The 22,345-nt window shown below is 39.7% G+C and overlaps 3 protein-coding genes and 1 long non-coding RNA gene across 14 annotated transcripts in view; all 4 read right to left on the minus strand.

The window, feature by feature from the left end:
- Window positions 1–22,345, minus strand: part of LOC118103892 (hepatic lectin-like) — a 207,725-nt gene that overhangs the window by 177,590 nt on the left and 7,790 nt on the right. The window contains exon 1 of one of the 9 annotated variants that reach the window (XM_047344102.1): window positions 13,860–14,155. The exons of the other annotated variants lie outside the window; for them this stretch is intronic. Coding sequence (XP_047200058.1) covers window positions 13,860–13,941 — 82 coding nt within the window. The 5' untranslated portion in view covers window positions 13,942–14,155. Of the gene's footprint in view, window positions 1–13,859; window positions 14,156–22,345 lie in introns of those variants that run through there. 9 annotated transcript variants of the gene reach the window in all.
- The window catches only part of LOC118103841 (hepatic lectin), a 228,139-nt gene that overhangs the window by 163,987 nt on the left and 41,807 nt on the right, over window positions 1–22,345 (minus strand).
- Window positions 5,906–20,387, minus strand: LOC118104378 (hepatic lectin-like). Of its 3 annotated transcripts, XM_047344116.1 has the most exons (8): window positions 20,117–20,385; window positions 19,335–19,448; window positions 12,350–12,421; window positions 12,138–12,200; window positions 11,285–11,436; window positions 11,084–11,208; window positions 10,942–11,006; window positions 5,906–6,122 (listed from the first exon to the last, which is right to left on the minus strand). In XM_047344116.1, the coding sequence occupies exons 1-8, from the start codon at window positions 20,211–20,213 to the stop codon at window positions 6,004–6,006; spliced, it is 807 nt and encodes a 268-aa protein (XP_047200072.1). In that variant the 5' UTR covers window positions 20,214–20,385; the 3' UTR covers window positions 5,906–6,003. The 3 variants fall into 3 exon arrangements, with proteins under 3 accessions (XP_047200072.1, XP_047200073.1, XP_047200074.1); XM_047344117.1 differs by lacking the exon at window positions 12,350–12,421 and having other exon boundaries at window positions 20,117–20,387; XM_047344118.1 differs by lacking the exons at window positions 12,138–12,200; window positions 12,350–12,421 and having other exon boundaries at window positions 20,117–20,387.
- On the minus strand, window positions 17,176–18,995 carry LOC124855009. Its single transcript, XR_007034934.1, has 3 exons — window positions 18,932–18,995; window positions 17,286–17,437; window positions 17,176–17,209 (listed from the first exon to the last, which is right to left on the minus strand). It is a non-coding gene; the product is annotated as an uncharacterized LOC124855009 (long non-coding RNA).

Consider the following 22,345-nt stretch of genomic DNA (forward strand, 5'->3'; position numbering starts at 1 on the left):
AGGGGCATCAACACTTTCTCATCTGTCTGCTCAGTTGTGTTGCTAGGTAACAGCAGTAAGGGCAGACACGAGCATGGAAACTTTGTAGACGAGAACGCTCTCCTTTCTGTTCACGACCCACCAGGACGCTCCTTCAGGTCGGCCTACTGCCCTTAAGATGCAGCCGCTGAACTGAGACAGGCCATGCACTGTATCCGTCAGTCCTTCACTGTTTCTTTAATCATCATCAGAGATGCTAATGTGACTACCTACACGGAGGAGGTTTACTTCTGTCTGCTTCACTTGCACGGTTCTGTCTGGACTGAGTATTTCTGTTAAACAAAATGTAACTTTCTATCAGTCGCTCATCAGAATCGTCTGAACAGAGAAGAAGCAGGAAATGGAAGAAAATACTTTTAAGAAAAGTGACCATGCTGTGCAGATGAAAACCTAAAACCTTCAGAAACAAAAGAAGAAGTTTACATGAGAGATTTTTTGCCCACATTCCTTGAAGCTGGAGACTCTTCATGGTTTGAGTATTTTTATAAACTGATTAGAAAAAGACAACTTGTATCAGTAAAGTTAAGCAAAGCTTCATTTGATAAACTAGTCAGTTGTTGATGACGAGCAGGAGAATCATTAACTAGAAATGTTGTTAAATTCCATTTGTTGGTTTTATTTCACACAAACAAACATCTGGGTAAAAGTTTTAATTTATATGTTTTGGACAGATTTTTATGACTTCCGCTCTGCAAATGAACTTTTAGGAATCAAACTCACTGGAGTTACACCAAGAGCTGCAGCAGATTTGGCAGCTGCCAGGAGAACACTGGAGGACCAGCAGGGCTCACTTCGCTCCCGATGTGACCCTGATCGCCTGTTTGATGCTGCAGGTTGTTTAAGCCTTGTTCATGCAGAAGAGAAAGACGATGAGATAAATGTCTAATATTCATAATAGCCTTTAAAGATGAAGTCCCATCATGTCTTTGTTTTTACAGTCGACCAACGACCAACAGAAATCAACCCCAACAGCTTAAAGATGAATTTTGTAAACCAGAAGGAGGTAGCCGGATGAGAAGTAGAAGGCCTGACTGTTTCTTTGGAGTTGACTACAAATATTTCTCGGACCTTCATAACGGTCACTTCCTCATTTTGTTTTTTTTTCCTACCACTGACTTATTCTCACACTTTTGTACAGGAAACACACGTGAGATAGTTTTTACACCTTTCTCTTAATCTGTCAAGTAGAATTGAACTCATTTACTCAAACTAACGATGAGCATTTATTCACAGAAGTGGCTTCAAACTGATGAAGCATATGAGGGTCAAATCATTGAAGGGCAGAAAACACATTTTATTATGTGATTGAACTGCAAGGTTTAGACAGGAATGTTATTTTTACTTTCTTATCCATGTAATAGGCTGTAACTAATCACGCCCATTATCATTTGATCTGCAGATTATTTTTCCTATAATACAAAGTTTTTTCATTTGTCATTTCCTTGAAAACGTAGACACATTGTTAAAATAGTTCCAGGCAGTTTATCACCCACCAGGCAGCTCTGCAGGTCGCTGAGTTTTTGAGATCTTGACTGAATAAGTGGTTTCATCTGCAGATATGTGGCTACTGCAAACACAGAAATATACATATATGTACATTTATGTTCTGCTGGTAAAGTGCTCATGTTTCTGTCAAACAGAAAAAACACAAGGGACTAACCCTGAGACTTCTGGAACGCTTCAGTTTTACAAAATGGAAAACAGGAAGTCAAGTCCACCGAAGTCAAAGACATGAAATGGACAATTTCCAAATGAACAACTCACTGTTTTAACATCTCAAATAATAACATAATCATAATAATAATATAAAACAATGTGTACACTCAGTATTCAGTGTATTATACTTTAAAACTCACCATCTGTGTTTCGCTGTGAACTTAATATCAGAGTAAAGAACTTCATTTCAGCCATTTTCCTGCTGTGGACCATCAGTGAATATAAATTTGGAAATAAATTTAGTTTGCCAGACACCTGCTCGAAAATCATGTCTAACTTTTCCTGCCTGATCAAAGAGGCGATGGCTCTAAGAAGACGTGTAGTTCCTCCAGACCACATCATTAGGATATTTCATTTCCTCAAGTTTTGGCCAAACCGATGATTGTGGTTTTCTAACAGAGACGTCTCCAGACGTGAGTGATGTTATTCAGTTTGAATGTTTCACAAAGGAAGTGATGAAGTTGTTTATTTCGAGTAAGTACAAATTTCCCTGTATTTTAATACACCATATATATATTACTCTGAAGTGTTCCTTGTGTATGATTAGTACTTACTTGTTAGTACTTGTAAGTATATTTTTGATGTCAAGACTTTAATTTTAACAATAATTTTGTGTATGATGTATATTTTATATAGAGTTTGTCCAATAAATAACATAAATTTAAGCAGATTATGCTCAACAATATAAACAATGAAAAACTATGGAAACATATTAAATTCACTGGAGAAAAATTAATTGTTTCGCTTTTATGAATTCATAAATAAATTAATAAATCATTCTACTGTTTTTATTAATTCACGAGATTATTTTCAGAATTCATGTCATTAGTTTGTCTGGTTTTTCCCCTTAAATAAGAAAGGAAGTTATCTTTATCATTAATTATTAATATAAATAAAACAAATATTCTTATAATAAAACAATTTCAGAATTAAGCTTCACGCTTACGTAGAAAACCAATAAACGTGTTTACGTATTTAACTTTCCGGAATGACTCCTTGTTCGGATGTTGCACAATGACGCCATTCCAGTGAGTTTCGGTCTAATCAACACGCGCCTCAGTTGACAGAACATCAGTGGACAGCCAAATCAGGACGCAGCACGCCCATGCGGGGAGGGGTTTAACCGGTGGTAGCGGACAGGGGGCGTGAGGCTCCGCTCTCTCTGACCGACTCTGCTGCGCTGTCTCCAAGCCGACTCTTCACTGACCCGTGAAAGTTCCGCTGCAGACATGGCTCCCAGCGCGCAGCTGAAGGAGGCGATGGCCGACATGCACGAGGGTCTGTCTGCAGGTTCTGTTGAGAACGACGCATGAGAACATATTCAGTGACGTGATCTACAGCCAGTTCACCACCGAGTTCACCAAGATCCTCCAATGTCTCAGACCTCGGTCACAGCCGCTGGTGAGTCAACGTCCAGGTCTTTATCTGTTATTTTGTGTCTCGGATCGACTCGGATCTACTCAGAGATCCTGTTTGTTCTCCCGGCAGGTTACGTCCAGTTGGGGGCGTAATTTCATCACCGCCCTCCTCAACACCCTGCTCTTCTTCTGCTGCGAGGGACTTTGGCTTCACCACGGTGGAGCAGCACCGCCAGCTGTCCTTCACTCCAGCTCACCTGCTGCACCAGAACCAACCTGAACCACACCCGACCACTTCCCTGCACTTCACCGCCCATATCCACGACTGAAGCCCAGGTGCCAACACGACTGTGAAGATACAACAGTGATGAAGAAGATTACATCTTATTACCTCCTCTATGTTTGCTTAATGTTTATCTGACACAGACGGAGTTCCCGCTACAAAACGTAAGAAAGATAACGTGGGAAATTCGAGATGATGGAGAACACGTGGAGAACCCGAGAACCCGCCTCCACTGCCCGGTCAGACTCTGTGAGTTCTACCTCTCCAAGTGGTGAGTGTCTGACTCAAGACTTTCAGCTGAGGACGCCTGAGCAGTTCACATGTAACGCACTCTGTCTTGTTGTGCAATAATGCATTAAACGTGATACCATAAAATGGTGTGCCTTTCGGCATTCAAAATGTTGTTATCAAAATAAAATATTGGAATATTCATATTAAAAATATGAATATTAAATACTTTAATTGATTAAAGTTACCTTGGGCACCACTCCTTCAAAGGAAGGAAAAGATAGCCAATTTATTGATTAAGTCTCATAAAAGTTCTAACTACAAATTTGGAACTCTGATTAATAAACAAATTAATAACTTTAACAAAATTACCATCTAGATAGTTAGCTAAGTGGAAGGATATGGAGTTCTTAACAGTGTAGAGGTTGGCAAAATTCACTTATGCAACATTAATGAAAACATTTGTGAAAGAAAACATTTATTATGAATATAATAAAGTATAAACACAAAATTACTAACGGTGTACTTACTATAAATAATAAAGATATGTATGTGAGTATGCGTGTGTGTGTCTGTAGTGAGTCAGCGTGGCTTCCAAATGGCGGCACACTCCGAAGATAACGGACTCCCCCTTGGAATGTTTACGATGTGGCGGGGGTCAGAGAGAGATGTGTGGTGTCTGTGTTGGTGCCAATTAGAGAAAGTTACTAGAGGCATGCAAGGAAAGACTGAAGAGCATAACTAACTTTCAAATAACTTGTAATCAAAATATTACAGCAACACAAATCAAACTTATAAACATCACAAGGGAATCGAATAAACAGTCTTGTTTAGCCGAGTATAATTATTAAGCCCAGTTGTGTTACCCGTCCATGGAAAGGGAAAAGTTGATGTTGTTCGAAGTTCTGTGAGGTCATGCTCTTGTTGGTTTTGTGGCTCCTGCCTTTGTGGTTCTGCTTAAAGTGTGCGGTTCAGTTGCTGTTTGAAGTTCCTCCGGCAGGACATTGGGTCGCTAAGCTGAAGGTTGCAGAGCTTGGATTGGAGGAGATTTCCTCGCTGTGTGAGTGGGAAAGCTGCACTCCCGCAGACAGAGAGGTGGGTTCTCTCGAGGGTCACATGAGTTGAGGAATCGAAGAAGAGCAGTTGAGAAGCTAAGACTTCTCCCTCGGAGGGACTAGAAGAGAGAGATGTGAGCTGGAGAAGCCAGACTTTCTCCCCTCGGAGGGATTGGGTATGGAAAGAGAATGAAGAGGGGGAGACCTGGCCTTATATTGGCCCGGTGACTACAGGTCATGGGCCCACATGTAGGCCAACTGTAGTTCCCAAATGCCGGTCCCAACATTGAAATGTAAACGCCTTCCTGCTTCCTTTCAGTTTGAGTCAGAAGCAGCGTAGCCACTGGTTTTTCCTTGGGCCAGATCGCTGCTGTGTTCCCCAGCAGCCTCTACTGGTTCTCCTCTTCCCACTGGATGGCGACACCATGGAGGCCATGCTCGCTGGAACCTCACAGTCCGAGCTGCAGGACAGAAGGTCGCAGAGCTGGGCCCAACGGAACAGAGACTACACCACGTCACATGTTTTTGTTCTAGTTGTTAAAGACATTCTCTTGATGGAAACTGTAAAGAAGAGACATCTTCATCAAGACTTCCGGTTCTGACGCAATTCACTTTCTCTCCAGTCGCTGCACATTCATATGTTTTATTTCTTGCTCCTTTCAGTCGGTTGAATGTCAACACTTTCAGTTGTGACCTGAGATCTGCGTCATTTTATTTGGAATAAAGAAGAAAGTTTTGAAAAGTTATGTTTGATTTTCCTTCCCATCTTGATAGAGAAAGATTCTTGGATCTCTGCCTCACCCGCAGCGAAACGACATTTCTTCATTCATATTTTAAGGCAAAACTATCGAAAGGTAAATAAAAACTGACTCCAGGTCTGGAAAAAGAGAAGCCAATGCAGAAGTGCCTGAAGCTTGTATTCTCTCATCCGACCAGCAGAGGGAGTTACTCCACTGGTTAGTCTATAGAAGTCTATGAGAAAAATGACTCAAAATAACTTCTCACCACATTAGCTAAATGTCAGTAAACATTTTTCCCGAGGAGGTTGAGATGTTCTCAATCTCTAGTTTCTCAAGCACAAACACTCAGAATAGACTCAACAGGAAAGAAGGAGACATATATATAATTTTTAATATGTGCATAGATTTTATATGAGGGAGGAGTAGGACACAATTTAAAATAACAAGGAAACTGAAGAACATATGAGACTTCTAGATATAATTCAAAGTTGTTTATGTCTGGAGAAGATCTTCATTAATAAAGCATCATGCCTCAGTTTGTGAAAGTGGCTGAGGACTCGAGCTCAATCTGATCCAACTGGATTTCAGGGACATGCTTCTTCTGGTTTCTCACAAATACTTTTTTGAGGCGATTCACAGGATTTATCGCTCCAGGACTGCAGGTATTCCACCCCCATCCTCACACAGTCCTCTCCATCAGGATTATCCCCTGTCCAGTCGTCTGGCTCTCTGTGACGCCAAAACTTCAAACTGGGAAACACAGAACCGGATCCATGAAAACCTTCATACTGACGTCGATGACAAAAAGTATTTTCTCAATAACAAACCTTGGATCCAGTCGTGTTGTCCACCCAAAGCCATTCACTCTCGTTTCCTTGAGTCTGTCAGTCCGATCCAGAACCTGTCCTCAAGAGTGTCCATTTTTTCACCAGTCTAGACACCAGAATCTCTGAAGAGCAGAAGGTGATTTATCTGTGACGAAGTATGTGATAAAATATGAGAACATCGACTGCAGTGTTTTATACCTGCTCCTCTCTCGTTGTTTTATCAAGCAACCAGGTCTCCTCTCATTGATCTGCATTGTCTTCTACCCTGATTCCAGGTTAAAGTAAACGAGGAAGAAGTAGCACTTTCCTCCATGTGGCTCCCAGCCGTCCTCGCACCTCGACAGGTTTCATCTTTGCAGATAACAGCAAAGAAATCACAGTTACTTTAGGATCTGGAAGCTGCAGTGACTTTGAATGAAGAGTTTTGAAAGACTGATGAAACTTTGAGTTTGAGAGGGTGGTGGCACACTGTTCTTGAGCAAGGCAGCTATTCTGCAACTGCAGTTACAGTCATCAGCTGTGTCTTAATTCAGGGGCAGTGACTACGCTGTCCCATATCAGAGTGCTCCTTCAAATGGGGCCGACAAATGCATCCGTCTAACCCAGAGAAACAAAGGCTCCAACGGGTGGATCCTTCTGTCCTAACTCCATTCCAGAATTCATTGCACTTAGGTGACAAACCCTTTTCAAAAGGTTGACAGGCTGTGTATGCTTGAGACGTCCATGCTTCTCGTTATCACACTTTAATTTAATTGAACATCTAATGGGACAAATGTTGTAATAAACAAGGGGCATAAACACTTTCTCATCTTGTCTAAGTTCAGTTGTGTTGCTAGGTAACAGCAGTAAGGGCAGAGGTTTAGCATGGAAACTTTGTAGACGAACGTCTCCCTTTCTGTTCACGACCCACCAGGACGCTCCTTCGTGGGTCGGGTCGACCGCGCTCCTCTGAAGGATGCAGGCTGAACTGAGACAAGCTGGAAGTGACTGTATCTGTCAGTCCTTCACTGTTTCTTTAATCATCATCAGGAGATGCTAATGTGTGACTTACCTCTTACTGGAGGAGGTTTACTTGTCTGCTCCACTTTGCACGGTTCTGTCTTACTGAGTATTTCTGTTAAACAAAATGTAACTTTCATCAGTCGCTCATCAGAATCGCCTGAACAGAGAAGAAGCAGAATGTAAGAAATCTACTTTTAAGAAAAAGTGACCTTGCTGGCGGATGAAACCTTAAAACCTTCAGAAACAAAATGAAGAAGTCACCTGTGAGATGTTTTACTCATTCCTCTTGAAGCTTTTGGAGACTCTTCTGGTTTGAGTATTTTTATAAACTGATTAGAAAAAAGACAATCTCATCAGTAAAGGTTAAACCTTCATTTGATAAACGAGTCAGTTCTGATGACGAGCAGGAGAATCATTAACTAGAAATGCTGTGAAATTCCATTTGTTGATTTTACTTTACACAAAAACAAACATCTAAAAGTAAAAGTTTTAATTTCTAAGAAGTGTTTGACAGATTTTATGACTCGTCGAAAAATGTACTTCTAGGAATCAAACTCACGGTTACACCAAGAGCTGCAGACGGTAGCCAGGAGAACACTGAGGACCAGCAGGCCACTGGCCCGATGTGACCCCTGATCGCCTGTTTGATGCTGCAGGTTGTTTGGTGCCTGTTCAACAGCAGAAGAGAAAGACGATGGAGATAAATGTCTAATATTCATAATCGCCTTTAAAGATGAAGTCCCACTTTCATGTCTTTTGTTTTTACAGTTGACTAACGACCAACAGAAATCAACCCTAACAGATTAAAGATGAATTTAAACCAGAAGGAGGTAGCCGACAGGAAGTAGAAGTACCTGACTGTTTCTTGGAGTTAACTATAAATATTTCTCTGACCTTTCATAACGGTCACTTCTCATTTTTATTTTTTTACACCACTGACTTATTCTACACTCTTTGTACAGGAAACACACGCAGATAGTTTTACACCTTTTCTTAATCTTTTAAATAGAATTGAACTTCGCTTTTACTCAAACTAACGATGAGCATTTATTCACAGAAGTGGCTTCAAACTGATGCAGTTTCTTATATGAGGTCAAAATCATCTAACGGCAGAAAACACATTTATTATGTGATTGGAACTTCAAGATTTAGGACAGGGAATGTTATTTTTACTTTATTATCCACACAACAATATGGCTGCAACTAACTAATGTCCATTATCATTTGATCTGCAGATTATTTTTCCTATAATACAAAGTCAGAAAATAATGAAAAGGTCTTATGGTCATTAGTTGTGTCTTCAGAATCAACAATCAAAAACAGAAGAAATGAAAATCGTATAATATTTTTTTTTTTTGGTCTTTTCCTTTGAAGAACGTGGTGATACGCATTGTTAAGATAGTTCCATGCAGTTTATCACCCACCAGGTCGCAGCGCTTTGAGTAATGGACGTTGGAATAAGTTGGTTCATCTGTAGAGGGTGTGGCCACTGCAACACAGAAATATACATATATGTACATTTATGTTCTGCTGGTAAAAGTGTTCATGTTTCTGTCAAACAGAAACACAAGGGACGAATCCTGAGACTTCTGGAACGCTTTCAGTTTTACAAAATGGAAAACAGGGAAGTCAAGTCCACTGAGTCAAAGACTGATGAAATGAACAATTTACAAATGAACAACTCACTGTTTTAACATCTAAAATTAATAATAATCATAATAATAATATAAACAATGTGTACACTCAGTATTCAGTATTATACTTTAAAACTACCATCTGTGCTTCCCCTCGCTCTTGTGAACTTTAATATTATGAAGAACTTCAGCTTCAGCCATTTTCCTGCTGTGGGACCATCAGAGTATAAATTTGGAAATAAATTTAGTTTTGTCCGACAATAATCGGCCTGGAAAACTGTTCTAATCTTTCCCATGTCAGATCAAAATAAAGAAGGCTCTAAGAAGACGTAGTTCCTCCAGACCAGATCATTAGATATTTCACTTCCTCAAGTTTTGGTCAAACGGATATTTGTGGTTTCTAACAGAGACGTTCTCAGACGTGAGTGATGTTATTCAGTTTGAATGTTTCACAAAGGAAGTGATGAAGTTGTTTATTTCGAGTAAGTACAAATTTCCCTGTATTTTTTAATACAATTATATACATTACTCTGAAGTGTTCCCTTTGTGCATGATTAGTACTTTCACTTTTAGTATTTGAAGAATATTTTGATGTCAAGACTTTTAATTTTGACCAATAATTTTGTATACGATATATATTTTATATAGAGTTTGTCCACAAATAACATAAATTTAAGCAGATTATGCTCACAATATAAACAATGAAAACTATGGAAACATAATAAATTCACTGGAGAAAAATAAATCTGCTATTTTCCTGAATTCATAATAAATCATAAATTCTTCTTCTGTTTTACTTAATTCACAATATTATTTTCAGATTTCATGTCATTAGTTTGTCTGGTTTTTCCCCTTAAATAAGAAAGGAAGTTATCTTTTTCATTAATTATTAATAAAAACCAATAAACTTTATTTCGTTTTTAACTTTCCGGAGTGACTCCTTGTTCGGGTGTTGCACAATGACGCGTCCAGTGAGTTTCGTCCAATCAACACGCGCCTCAGTTGACAGAACATCGTGACAGCCAATCAGACGCCGCAGCGTCCATGAGGGGGGAGGGGTTTTAAACCGGCCATGCTCGCTCGAACCCTCACAGTCCGAGAGCTGCAGGACAGAAGGTCGCAGAGCTTCGGCCCAACGGACAACAGACGACACCACGTTCACATGTTTTTGTTATAGTTGTTAAAGACATTCTTTCTGACGGAAACTGTAAAGAAGAGACATCTTCATCAAGACTTCGGTTCTGGCGCAATTCACTTCTCTCCAGTCGCTGCACATTCATGTTTTATTTCTTGTTTCCTTTCAGTCGGTTGAATGTCAACACTTTCAGTTGTGACCTGAGATCTGCGTCATTTTATTTGGAATAAAGAAGAAAGTTTTGAAAAGTTATGTTTGATTTTCCTTCCCATCTCTCCGGATAGAGAAAGACTTGGATCTCTGCCTCACCCGCAGCGAAACTTGATATTTCTTCATTCATATTTTAAAGAAAACTATCGAGTGTAAATAAAAACTGACTCCGGTCTGGAAAGAGAAGCCAATGCAGAAGTGCCTGAAGCTTGTATTCTCTCAACCGACCAGCAGAGGGCGACTCCACTGGTTGTTTCTATAGAAGTCTATGAGAAAATGACTCAAAATAACTTCTCACCACATTAATAAATGTCAGTAAACATTTTTCCCGAGGAGTTGAGATGTTCTCAATCTCTAGTTTCTCACACAAACACTCAGAATAGACTCAACAGGAAAGAAGGAGATATTATATATAATATTTATTATTCATAGATTTTATATGAGGGAGGAGGAGTAGACATCAATTTAAAATAACAAGGAAACTGAAGAACATGTAGACTCTAGATATTATTCAAAGTTGTTTATGTCTGGAGAAGATCTTCATTAATAAAGCATCATGCCTCAGTTTGTGAAAGTGGCTGAGGACTCGAGCTCAATCTGATCCAACTGGATTTCAGGGACATGCTTCTTCTGGTTTCTCACAAATACTTTTATGAGGCGATTCGCAGGATTTATCGATCCAGGACATCAGGTATTCCACCCCCATTATCACACAGTCCTCTCCATCAGATTTCGACCCTGTCCAGTTGTCTGGCTCGCCGTCACGCCAAAACTTCAATCTGGGAAACATAGAACCGGATCCATGAAAACCTTCATACTGACGGCAATGACCAAAAGTGTTTTCTCAATAACAAACCTTGGATCCAGTCGTGTGTTGTCCACCCAAAGCCATTCATCCTCTTTCTTTGAGTCTGTCAGTCCGATCCAGAACTTGTCCTCAGGATTGTCCATTTTTTCCATCAGTCTAGACACCAGGAATTCCTGAAGAGGAGAAGGTGATTTATCTGTGACGATGTGATAAAATATGAGAACATCGACCTGCAGCAGTGTTTTATACCTGCTCCTCTCTGTTGTTTATCACAACCAGGTCTCCTCTCATTGATCTGCATTGTCTTCTACTCTGATTCCAGGATGAAGTAAACAAGGAGAAGAAGTAGCACTTTCCTCCATGTGGCTCCCAGCCGTCCTCGCACCTCGGACATGCTTCATCTTTGGAGAGATAACAGCAAAGGAAATCACTGGTTACTTTAGATCTGGAAGCTGCAGTGACTTTGAATGTGAAGAGTTTTGAAAGACTGATGAAACTTTGAGAGGGTGGTGGTACACTGCCCTTGAGCAAGGCAGCTATTCTGCAACTGCAGTTACAGTCAATAGCTGTGTCTTAATTCAGGGGCAGTGACTACGCTGTCCCATATCAGAGGCTCCTTCAAATGGGGCCGACAAATGCATCCGTCTAACCCAGAGAAACAAAGGCTCCAACGGGTGGATCCTTCCTGTCCCAACCTATCCCAGAATTCATTGCACTTAGGTGACAAACCCTTTTTCAAAAGGTTGATGGTGCCGGCAGGCGTTATGACGTCCGATGCTTCTCGTTATCACGCTTTAATTTAACTGAACATCTAATGGGACAATTGTTAAAATAAAACAAGGGGCATAAACTCTTTCTCATCTTGTCTAAGTTCAGTTGTGTTGCTAGGTAACAGCAGTAAGAGCAAACACGAGCATGGAAATCCTTTGTAGGCGAACGTCTCCTCGTTCTGTTCTGACCCACCAGGACCCTCCTTCGTGGTCGAGTCAGCCGCGTCCTCTGAAGGATGCAGCCGCTGAACTGAGACAAGCTGAAGTGACTGTATCCGTCAGTCCTTCGTGTTTCTTTAATCATCATCAGGAGATGCTAATGTGTGACTTACCTCTTACTGGAGGAGGTTTACTTGTCTGCTCCACTTTGCACGGTTCTGTCTTACTGAGTATTTCTGTTAAACAAAATGTAACTTTCATCAGTCGTTCATCAGAATCGTCTGAACAGAGAAGAAGCAGAAATGTGAAGAAACTACTTTAAGAAAAAGTGACCTTGCTGCGGATGAAACCTTAAAACCTTCAGAAACAAAATGAAGAAGTTTACCTGGGAGATGTTTTGCCTCACATTCCTCTTGAAGCTTTTGGAGACTCTTCATGGTTTGAGTATTTTTATAAACTGATTAGAAAAAACAATCTCATCAGTAAAGGTTAAACCTTCATTTGATTAACGAGTCAGTTCTGATGATGAGCAGGAGAATCATTAACTAGAAATGTTGTTAAATTCCATTTGTTGATTTTACTTCTACACAAACAAACATCTAAAAGTAAAAGTTTTAATTTCAAGAAGTGTTTGGACAGATTTTATGACTCGTTCTGCAAATGTACTTTTAGGAATCAAACTCACGGGTTACACCAAGAGCTGTGACAGCTGCCGGCAGGAACACTGAGGACCAGCAGGGCCACTCGCTCCGATGTGACCCCTGATTGCCTGTTTGATGCTGCAGGTTGTTTGGAGCCTGTTCAACAGCAGAAAGACGATGGAGATAAATGTCTAATATTCATAATCGTCTTTAAAGATGAAGTCCCACTTTCATGTCTTTTGTTTTTACAGTCGACCAACGACCAACAGAAATCAACCCCAACAGATTAAAGATGAATTTCTAAAAACCAGAAGGAGGTAGCCGACAGGAAGTAGAAGGCTCGACTGTTTCTTTGGAGTTAACTATAAATATTTCTCTGACCTTTCATAACGGTCACTTCCTCATTTTATTTTTTCACACCACTGACTTATCCTCACACTTTCGTCCAGGAAACACACACGAGATAGTTTTACACCTTCTCTTAATCTTTTAAATAGAATTGAACTTCCTTTTACTCAAACTAACGATGAGCATTTATTCACAGAAGTGGCTTCAAACTGATGCAGTTTACATGAGGGTCAAAATCATCTAAAGGCAGAAAACACATTTTATTATGTGATTAAACTCAAGATTTAGGACAGGAACGTTATTTTTACTTTATTATACACAACAATATGGCTGCAACTAACTCATGTCCATTATCATTTGATCTGCAGATTATTTTTCCTATAATACAAAGTCAGAAAATAATGAAAAGGTCTTAAGGTCATTAGTTGTGTCTTCAGAATCAACAATCAAAAAACAGAAGAAATGAAAATCGACAATTTTTTTTTTGGTCATTTCCTTTGAAAGAACGTGTGACACGATTGTTAAGATAGTTCCGTGCAGTTTATCACCCACCAGGTCGCTGAGGTTTTGAGTAATGGACGTTGGAATAAGTGGGTTCATCTGCAGAAGGTGTGGCCACTGCAACACAGAAATATACATATATGTACATTTATGTTCTGCTGGTAAAGTGTTCATGTTTCTGTCAAACAGAAAAACAAAGGGACGAATCCTGGAGACTTCTGGAACGTTTCAGTTTTACAAAATGGAAAAACAGGAAGTCAAGTCCCCGAGTCAAAGACTGATGAAAATGAACAATTTACAAATGAACAACTCACTGTTTTAACATCTAAAATTAATAATAATCATAATAATAATAATATAAAACTATGTGCACACTCAGTATTCAGTATTATCTTTAAAACTCACCATCTGTGTTTCCTCTCGCTCTTTTGAACTTAATATTATAAAGAACTTCAGTTTCAGCCATTTTCCTCTGCTGTGGGACCATCAGTGAGTATAAATTTGGAAATAAATTTAGTTTTGTCTGACACCTGCTCGAAAACTGTTCTAATCTTTCCTGTCAGACTCAAATGTGCTGAAGGCTCTAAGAAGACGTGTAGTTCCTCCAGACCAGATCATTAAGATATTTCACTTCCTCAAGTTTTGTTCAAACGGATATTTGTTGTTTTCTAACAGAGACGTCTCAGACGTGAGTGATGTTATTCAGTTTGAATGTTTCACAAAGGAAGTGATGAAGTTGTTTATTTCGAGTAAGTACAAATTTCCCTGTATTTTTTAATACAATTATATACATTACTCTGAAGTGTTCCCTTTGTGCATGATTAGTACTTTCACTTTTAGTATTTGAAGAATATTTAGATGTCAAGACTTTTATTTTTATAATGTCAGATATATATTTTATATAGAGTTTGTCCACAAATATAATTAATTTAAGCAGATTTTGCTCAACAATATAAACAATGAAAACTATGGAAACATATTAAATTCACTGGAGAAAAAATAAATCTGCTCTCTTTTTCAGAATTCATGTCATTAGTTTGTCTGGTTTTCCCTTAAATAAGAAAGGAAGTAATCTTTATCATTAATTATTAATAAAAAACTAATAAACTTTATTTCGTATTTAACTTTCCGGAATGACTCCTTGTTCGGATGTTGCACAATGATGCGCCCAGTGAGTTTCGTCCAATCAACACGCGCCTCAGTTGACAGAACATCGTGACAGCCAATCAGCTGCATCGTCCATGCGGGGAGGAGTTTAACCTGCCATGCTCGCTCGAACCCTCACAGTCCGAGAGCTGCAGGACAGAAGGTCGCAGAGCTTCGGCCCAACGGACAACAGATGACACCACGTTCACATGTTTTTGTTCTAGTTGTTAAAGACATTCTTTCTGATGGAAACTGTAAAGAAGAGACATCTTCATCAAGACTTCCGGTTCTGGCGCAATTCACTTCTCCAGTCGCTGCACATTCATGTTTTATTTCTTGTTTCCTTTCAGTCGGTTGAATGTCAACACTTTCAGTTGTGACCTGAGATCTGCGCCATTTTATTTGGAATAAATGTAATGGGGTCCATCCTTAATAAAAGCTTTAGCTAAAACAGGATAGTTTTCGCAGTGTTACTTTCCTAGTTATGCTTACATGTCATTGTAGATATAAAATCACAGCTCTAATTCACCTGACAGGACGGCGATGCCCATAGGATGGGGTTGGCGAAGTTTATTTAGGGACACCGTAGTCTCTCTCTCTCTCTCTCTCTCTCTCTCGAAAGTCACTTTAAAGTAAATGACGATCATGCAGGAAACGTTCGTAAACATTAAGCGCATTTCTGTCCATAGAGCCCAGCGTACAGCTGTGTGTGTGTGTGTGTGTGTGTGTGTGTGTGTGTGTGTGTGTGTGTGTGTGTGTGTGTGTGTGTGTGTGGTGTGTGTGTCTCAGCGTCGCCATACAGGCACGCTGTAATAATCTCCAGTCCGCGTGTACACACAAACTAATGGGAACAATACTTGTTAGTAATGCTACGGAACATTTATCCAGAGTCTTTACTATTGTGTCTGTGACATTAAGTGTAATTGTCCTTTCCTGTTTTAGTACTTGTCGTCAAGACAATAAGGACGTGGGTCTCTGCTTTATTTTAATGAATTGAAGGTATGGCATAACGATGTGTTTTTATATTTGTAAATGTTTTTAAACATTTTGATAAACTTGTTTAATAATTGTGTGACCTACTATGACATGTTTGTTTCATAGTGCTGCCTTCAGGCAGAATATTTACGGTCACTGTTTTTCCCACATTTAGATTTCATTTAGATTATTTGGCCTTGTTTAGATTTAGTTTCTTTCTGATTAATTGGTTTGATTTCTGGTTTCTTTGTTCATTTTATTTTGTTCTTTGTTCTATGGGTAATGTGGTTGCGGGTACTGTGCAATCCTGGTTTAATGGCTTGAATATTGGTGAGTTATTGGCTCCGTAAACTAGAGGCCCTGTTCTGTTATTTCAGTGTATAATATCGCTTGCAGTGATAATCCACTGGTGTAATCACACCAGTGTTGGGATTCTTAAAGTGTGCTGTTTGTTTTATGCATGATATTTTAGGTTTGTTAAATTGGGTCTGGAGCCTTTAACTTCTCTCTTGTTAATCTGTTATTTATATCAAGTACAGGCCAGTACTCCCTACGTTGCACATGATCCTGTGCTGTTTGATCAGTCTTTTAAATCCTTTGCCCAACTTGAATAAATTGTCTATTTCTGGAATCATCAGCCTCCCATCCCGTTTATTCTGGATATATGTGGTGAACCCGATTGGCATTCAACTGTCACTCTAAACTTTTGACCACTACAGAAAGAAGAAAGTTTTGAAAAGTTATGTTTGATTTTCCTTCCCATCTCTCCGGATAGAGAAAGACTTGGATCTCTGCCTCACCCGCATGGCGAAACGATATTTCTTCATTCATATTTTAAGGCAAAACTATTGAGTGTAAATAAAACTGACTCCAGGTCTGGAAAGAGAAGCCAATGCAGAAGTGCCTGAAACTTGTATTCTCTCAACCGACCAGCAGAGGGCGACTCCACTGGTTGTTTCTATAGAAGTCTATGAGAAAATGACTCAAAATAACTTCTCTATAAATCTCTAGTTTCTCACACAAACACTCAGAATAGACTCAACAGGAAAGAAGGAGATATTATATATAATATTTAATATGCATAGATTTTATATGAGGGAGGAGTAGACGTCACTTTAAAATAACAAGGAAACTGAAGAACATATGAGACTCTAGATATTATTCAAAGTTGTTTATGTCTGGAGAAGATCTTCATTAATAAAGCATCATGCCTCAGTTTGTGAAAGTGGCTGAGGACTCGAGCTCAATCTGATCCAACTGGATTTCAGGCTCATGCTTCTTCTGGTTTCTCACAAACACTTTTATGAGGCAATTAGGATTTATCCCCAGGCCTTCAGTTCCTGGCTCTTTTTTCTCCCCATCCTCACACAGTCCTCTCCATCAGGATTATCATATTTCTTGTTGTCAGGCTCGTAGTGACGCCAAAACGTCAAACTGTGAAACACAGAACCGGATCCATGAAAACCTTCATACTGACGTCGATGACAAAAAGTGTTTTCTCAATAACAAACCTTGGATCCAGTCGTGTGTCGTCCACCCAAAGCCATTCACTCCGTTCTTTGAGTCTGTCAGTCCGATCCAGAACGCGTCTCAAGAGTGTCCATTTTTCCTCTCAGACTAGACACCAGGAATCTCTGAAGAGCAGAAGGTGATTTATCTGTGAAGATGTGATAAAATATGAGAACATCGACCTGCAGCAGTGTTTTATACCTGCTCCTCTTTGTTGTTTATCACAACCAGGTCTCCTCTCATTGATCTGCATTCTGTTCTACTCTGATTCCAGGTTAAAGTAACCGAGGAGAAGAAGTAGCACTTTCCTCCATGTGGCTCCCAGCCGTCCTCGCACCTCGGACATGTTTCATCTTTGGAGAGATAACAGCAAAGGAAATCACTGGTTACTTTAGATCTGGAAGCTGCAGTGACTTTGAATGTGAAGAGTTTTGAAAGACTGTTTGAGAGGGTGGTGATACACTGCCCTTGAGCAAGGCAGCTATTCTGCAACTGCAGTTACAGTCAATAGCTGTGTCTTAATTCAGGGGCAGTGACTACGCTGTCCCATATCAGAGGCTCCTTCAAATGGGGCCGACAAATGCATCCGTCTAACCCAGAGAAACAAAGGCTCCAACGGGTGGATCCTTCCTGTCCCAACCTATCCCAGAATTCATTGCACTTAGGTGACAAACCCTTTTTCAAAAGGTTGATGGTGCCGGCAGGCGTTGAGAGCGTCCGATGCTTCGTTATCACGCTTTAATTTAACTGAACATCTAATGGGACAAATGTTAAAGGGGACATAGCATGCCCATTTTACCACAAGTTGATATGGTTCTGGGGTCTTAATGAAATGTCTGTAACATACTTTGGTCAAAATACCACAAGGATCATTTCAAACGCCTTTTTACTGTTAAAACAGCCCTCCACAGAGTGACCTGTTTTGAGTGCCTGTTCTTTAAATGCTAATGGCCAGCTCCCCCTCCTCTCCCCATGATTTTAAACGATATAAATTAAATTTATATGATATAAATTATCAAATATGCATCCCATACTTTGTTTTCTGTTGTCCTGGGTTTGAAGCAATCACATAATTAATGTCCCCTGCCCATCACTACAAACACAAGCAGACAGACAGAGAGATAAAGAGGGGGGCTATGAAGACCATCATTTACCCCACCCCGACATTCAACGGGTACAACAACAAGCGGGAAAGCAGAATCGCGGCTGACCTTATATACACAGTCTATGGGGCTGACCAGCGGAGAATGCTCGTCCTGTGAACAGCCGGCGGCTGCGCGCTTGAGAACGGCGCTGCGCTGCTCGCTCGGCGCTTCCGCGTCCGGTGTTAACCAACGAGTGGGGGGGGGGGAGATGAGGTGGGGTGGGCCAAGGCCATGTGGAGACTTCCAGTGCCTTTTCGACACAAACCAGGAGCCAATCGAGTCACTCAAGCATGCGTTTCTGACAGAGGAACCATAAAAAGCGCGCAAGTGTTTTTCCCAGGTTTTTGGGTTGGTAGACATGAGCCAGATACCCACATTAACGTGTAGAAGCACTAACAAAGTGGAATTTGCATGCTATGTCCCCTTTAAAAAACAAAGGGCATAAACACTTTCTCATCTTGTCTAAGTTCAGTTCTGTTGCTAGCAACAGCAGTAAGGGCAGACACGAGCATGGAAATCCTTTGTAGACGAGAACGTCTCCTTTCTGTTCACGACCCACCAGGACGCCTCCTTCGTGGGTCGGGTCGACCGCGTCCTCTGAAGGATGCAGCCGCTGAACTGAGACACAGCTGAAGTGACTGTATCCGTCAGTCCTTCGCTGTTTCTTTAATCATCATCAGGAGATGCTAATGTGTGACTTACCTCTTACTGGAGGAGGTTTACTTGTCTGCTCCACTTTGCACGGCTTTGTGTGACCTTGCTGCGGATGAAACCTTAAAACTTCAGAAACAAAAGAAGAAGTTTACTGAGAGATTTTGCCTCACATTCCTCTTGAAGCTTTTGGAGACTCTTTATGGTTTGAGTGTTTTTATAAACTGATTAGAAAAGACAATCTCATCAGTAAAGGTTAAAGCTTCATTTGATAAACGAGTCAGTTCTTGATGACGAGCAGGAGAATCATTAACTAGAAATGTTGTTAAATTCCATTTGTTGATTTTACTTCTACACAAACAAACATCTAAAAGTAAAAGTTTTAATTTCAAGAAGTGTTTAGACAGATTTTATGACTTGTTCTGAAAAATGAACTTCTAGGAATCAAACTCACGGGTTACACCAAGAGCTGTGACGGCAGCTGCCAGGAGAACACTGAGGACCAGCAGGGCCACTCGCTCTGATGTGACCCCTGATCGCCTGTTTGATGCTGCAGGTTGTTTGGAGCCTGTTCAACAGCAGAAGACAAAGACGATGGAGATAAATGTCTAATATTCATAATAGTCTTTAAAGATGAAGTCCCACTTTCATTTCTTTTGTTTTTACAGTCGACCAACGACCAACAGAAATCAACCCCAACAGCTTAAAGATGAATTTGTAAAAACCAGAAGGAGTGTAGCCAACAGGAAGTAGAAGGCTCGACTGTTTCTTTGGAGTTGACTACAAATATTTCTCGGACCTTTCATAACGGTCACTTCCTCTTTTTGTATTTTTTTTCACACCACTGACTTATCCTCACACTTTTGTACAGGAAACACACGCAGATAGTTTTTACACCTTCTCTTAATCTTTCAACTAGTATTGAACTTCCATTTTACTCAAACTAACGATGAGCATTTATTCACAGAAGTGGCTTCAAACTGATGCAGTTTACATGAGGGTCAAAATCATTTAAAGGCAGAAAACACATTTTATTATGTGATTGAACTCAAGATTTAGGACAGGAATGTTATTTTTACTTTCTTATCCACAACAATATGGCTGCAACTAACTCATGTCCATTATCATTTGATCTGCAGATTATTTTTCATATAATACAAAGTTTTTCATTTGTCATTTCCTTTGAAAAACGTGTGACACGATTGTTAAAATAGTTCTGTGCAGTTTATCACCCACCAGGTCGCTGAGTTTTTGAGTAATTGACGTTGGAATAAGTGGTTTCATCTGCAGAGGGTGTGGCCACTGCAACACAAAAATATACATATATGTACATTTATGTTCTGCTGGTAAAAGTGTTCATGTTTCTGTCAAACAGAAAAACACAAGGGACGAATCCTGGAGACTTCTGGAACGTTTCAGTTTTACAAAATGGAAAAAAAGGGAAGTCAAGTCCACCGAGTCAAAGACTGATGAAAATGAACAATTTCCAAATGAACAACTCACTGTTTTAACATCTAAAATTAATAATAATAATAATAATAATATAAAACAATGTGTACACTCAGTATTCAGTATTATACTTTAAAACTCACCATCTGTGTTTCCCTCGCTCTTTTGAACTTAATATCAGAGTAAAGAACTTCAGCTTCAGCCATTTTCCTGCTGTGGGACCATCAGTGAGTATAAATTTGGAAATAAATTTAGTTTTGTCCGACACCTGCTCGAAAACTGTTCTAATCTTTCCTGTCAGACTCAAATGTGCTGAAGGCTCTAAGAAGACGTGTAGTTCCTCCAGACCACATCATTAGGATATTTCACTTCCTCAAGTTTTGGTCAAAACGGATATTTGTGGTTTTCTAACAGAGACGTCTCAGACGTGAGTGATGTTATTCAGTTTGAATGTTTCACAAAGGAAGTGATGAAGTTGTTTATTTCGAGTAAGTACAAATTTCCCTGTATTTTTTAATACAATTATATACATTACTCTGAAGTGTTCCCTTTGTGCATGATTAGTACTTTCACTTTTAGTATTTGAAGAATATTTTGATGTCAAGACTTTTAATTTTGAACAATAATTTTGTATACGATATATATTTTATAGTTTGTCCACAAATAACATAAATTTAAGCAGATTATGCTCAACAATATAAACAATGAAATCTGTGAAACATATTAAATTCACTGGAGCTAAAATAAATCTGCTCTTTTTCTGAATTCATAAATAAATTCATAAATAATTCTACTGTTTTTCTTAATTCACGGGATTATTTTCAGATTTCATGTCATTATTTTTCAGCTTTTTACCCTCAAATAAGAAAGGAAGTTATCTTTTCATTTATTATTAATAAAAACAAAAATTATTCTTGTAAAATAAACAATTTCAGAATTAAGTTTGCTTAAGTAGAAAACTAATAAACTTTATTTCGTATTTAACTTTCCGGAATGACTCCTTGTTCGGATGTTGCACAAAGGCAGCGTCCAGTGAGTTTCGTCCAATCAACACGCGCCTCAGTTGACAGAACATCGCGACAGCCAATCAGACGCCGCATCGTCCATGAGGGGGAGGGTTTAACCGGCCATGCTCGCTCGAACCCTCACAGTCCGAGAGCTGCAGGACAGAAGGTCGCAGGAATTCGGCCCAACGGACAACAGACGACACCACGTTCACATGTTTTTGTTATAGTTGTTGAAGACATTCTTTCTGATGGAAACTGTAAAGAAGAGACATCTTCATCAAGACTTCCGGTTCTGACGCACATTCTGTACATTCAGATTGTAACTGACTGCTAACTTGGTAGGTTACGCAGATTGTTTGATTTATTATTTGTGTTGGGTTTATCTTGTTATTTATGTTCAAGGATGTATCTTGTTATTTAAATTAGTAATTTGTTGTCCTTTTAATGTAGCGACTCACCTCTCGTAAATGCCTGTAGCTTTCACGGAGCGGACCGATATTATAACACACAAAATCCCTCGCTCCTGGATAATTAGAGACTTCCTGTCTGAGCCTGATAAAACACCTGCTGTGCATCGGCGTCTTGATGATGGTAGCAGCGGAAGTGGTAGGACAGCAGCTGTACGGCGATTCCCGATCATACAGACGAATCCGGTAAGAAGACTGCATTAATCCCGTTTTAACAGCCCTCGGGAGCGGAGTGGGTATGAAGCAGTTTTAATTCCCTTTGCTACAGGTAGCGCGGGATGGGAGTCGCAATGTAGCGTTAGCCGATCTTTGTTTACGTTGACGGCACACAGCGGGTGAGTCGCGTTCATTTGAATGCGTTTCAGCGTTACTTCATATTAACCCGTCAAACTTCTCTCAGATGGTCATTTCTTTGTTTAACTGATGTTTAGATATTTTAACGGTTGTATTTGTCTTTTATTAAATGATTATGTTGTACTTGTGTTATCTTCCTAGTTTTACGGTGTTTCTACGTTTCCATGGTGAAATGTGTGAATAAAGAG

This window comes from Hippoglossus stenolepis, chromosome 17, assembly GCF_022539355.2.
Source record: "Hippoglossus stenolepis isolate QCI-W04-F060 chromosome 17, HSTE1.2, whole genome shotgun sequence".
NCBI classification, from domain to species: Eukaryota; Metazoa; Chordata; class Actinopteri; order Pleuronectiformes; family Pleuronectidae; genus Hippoglossus; species Hippoglossus stenolepis.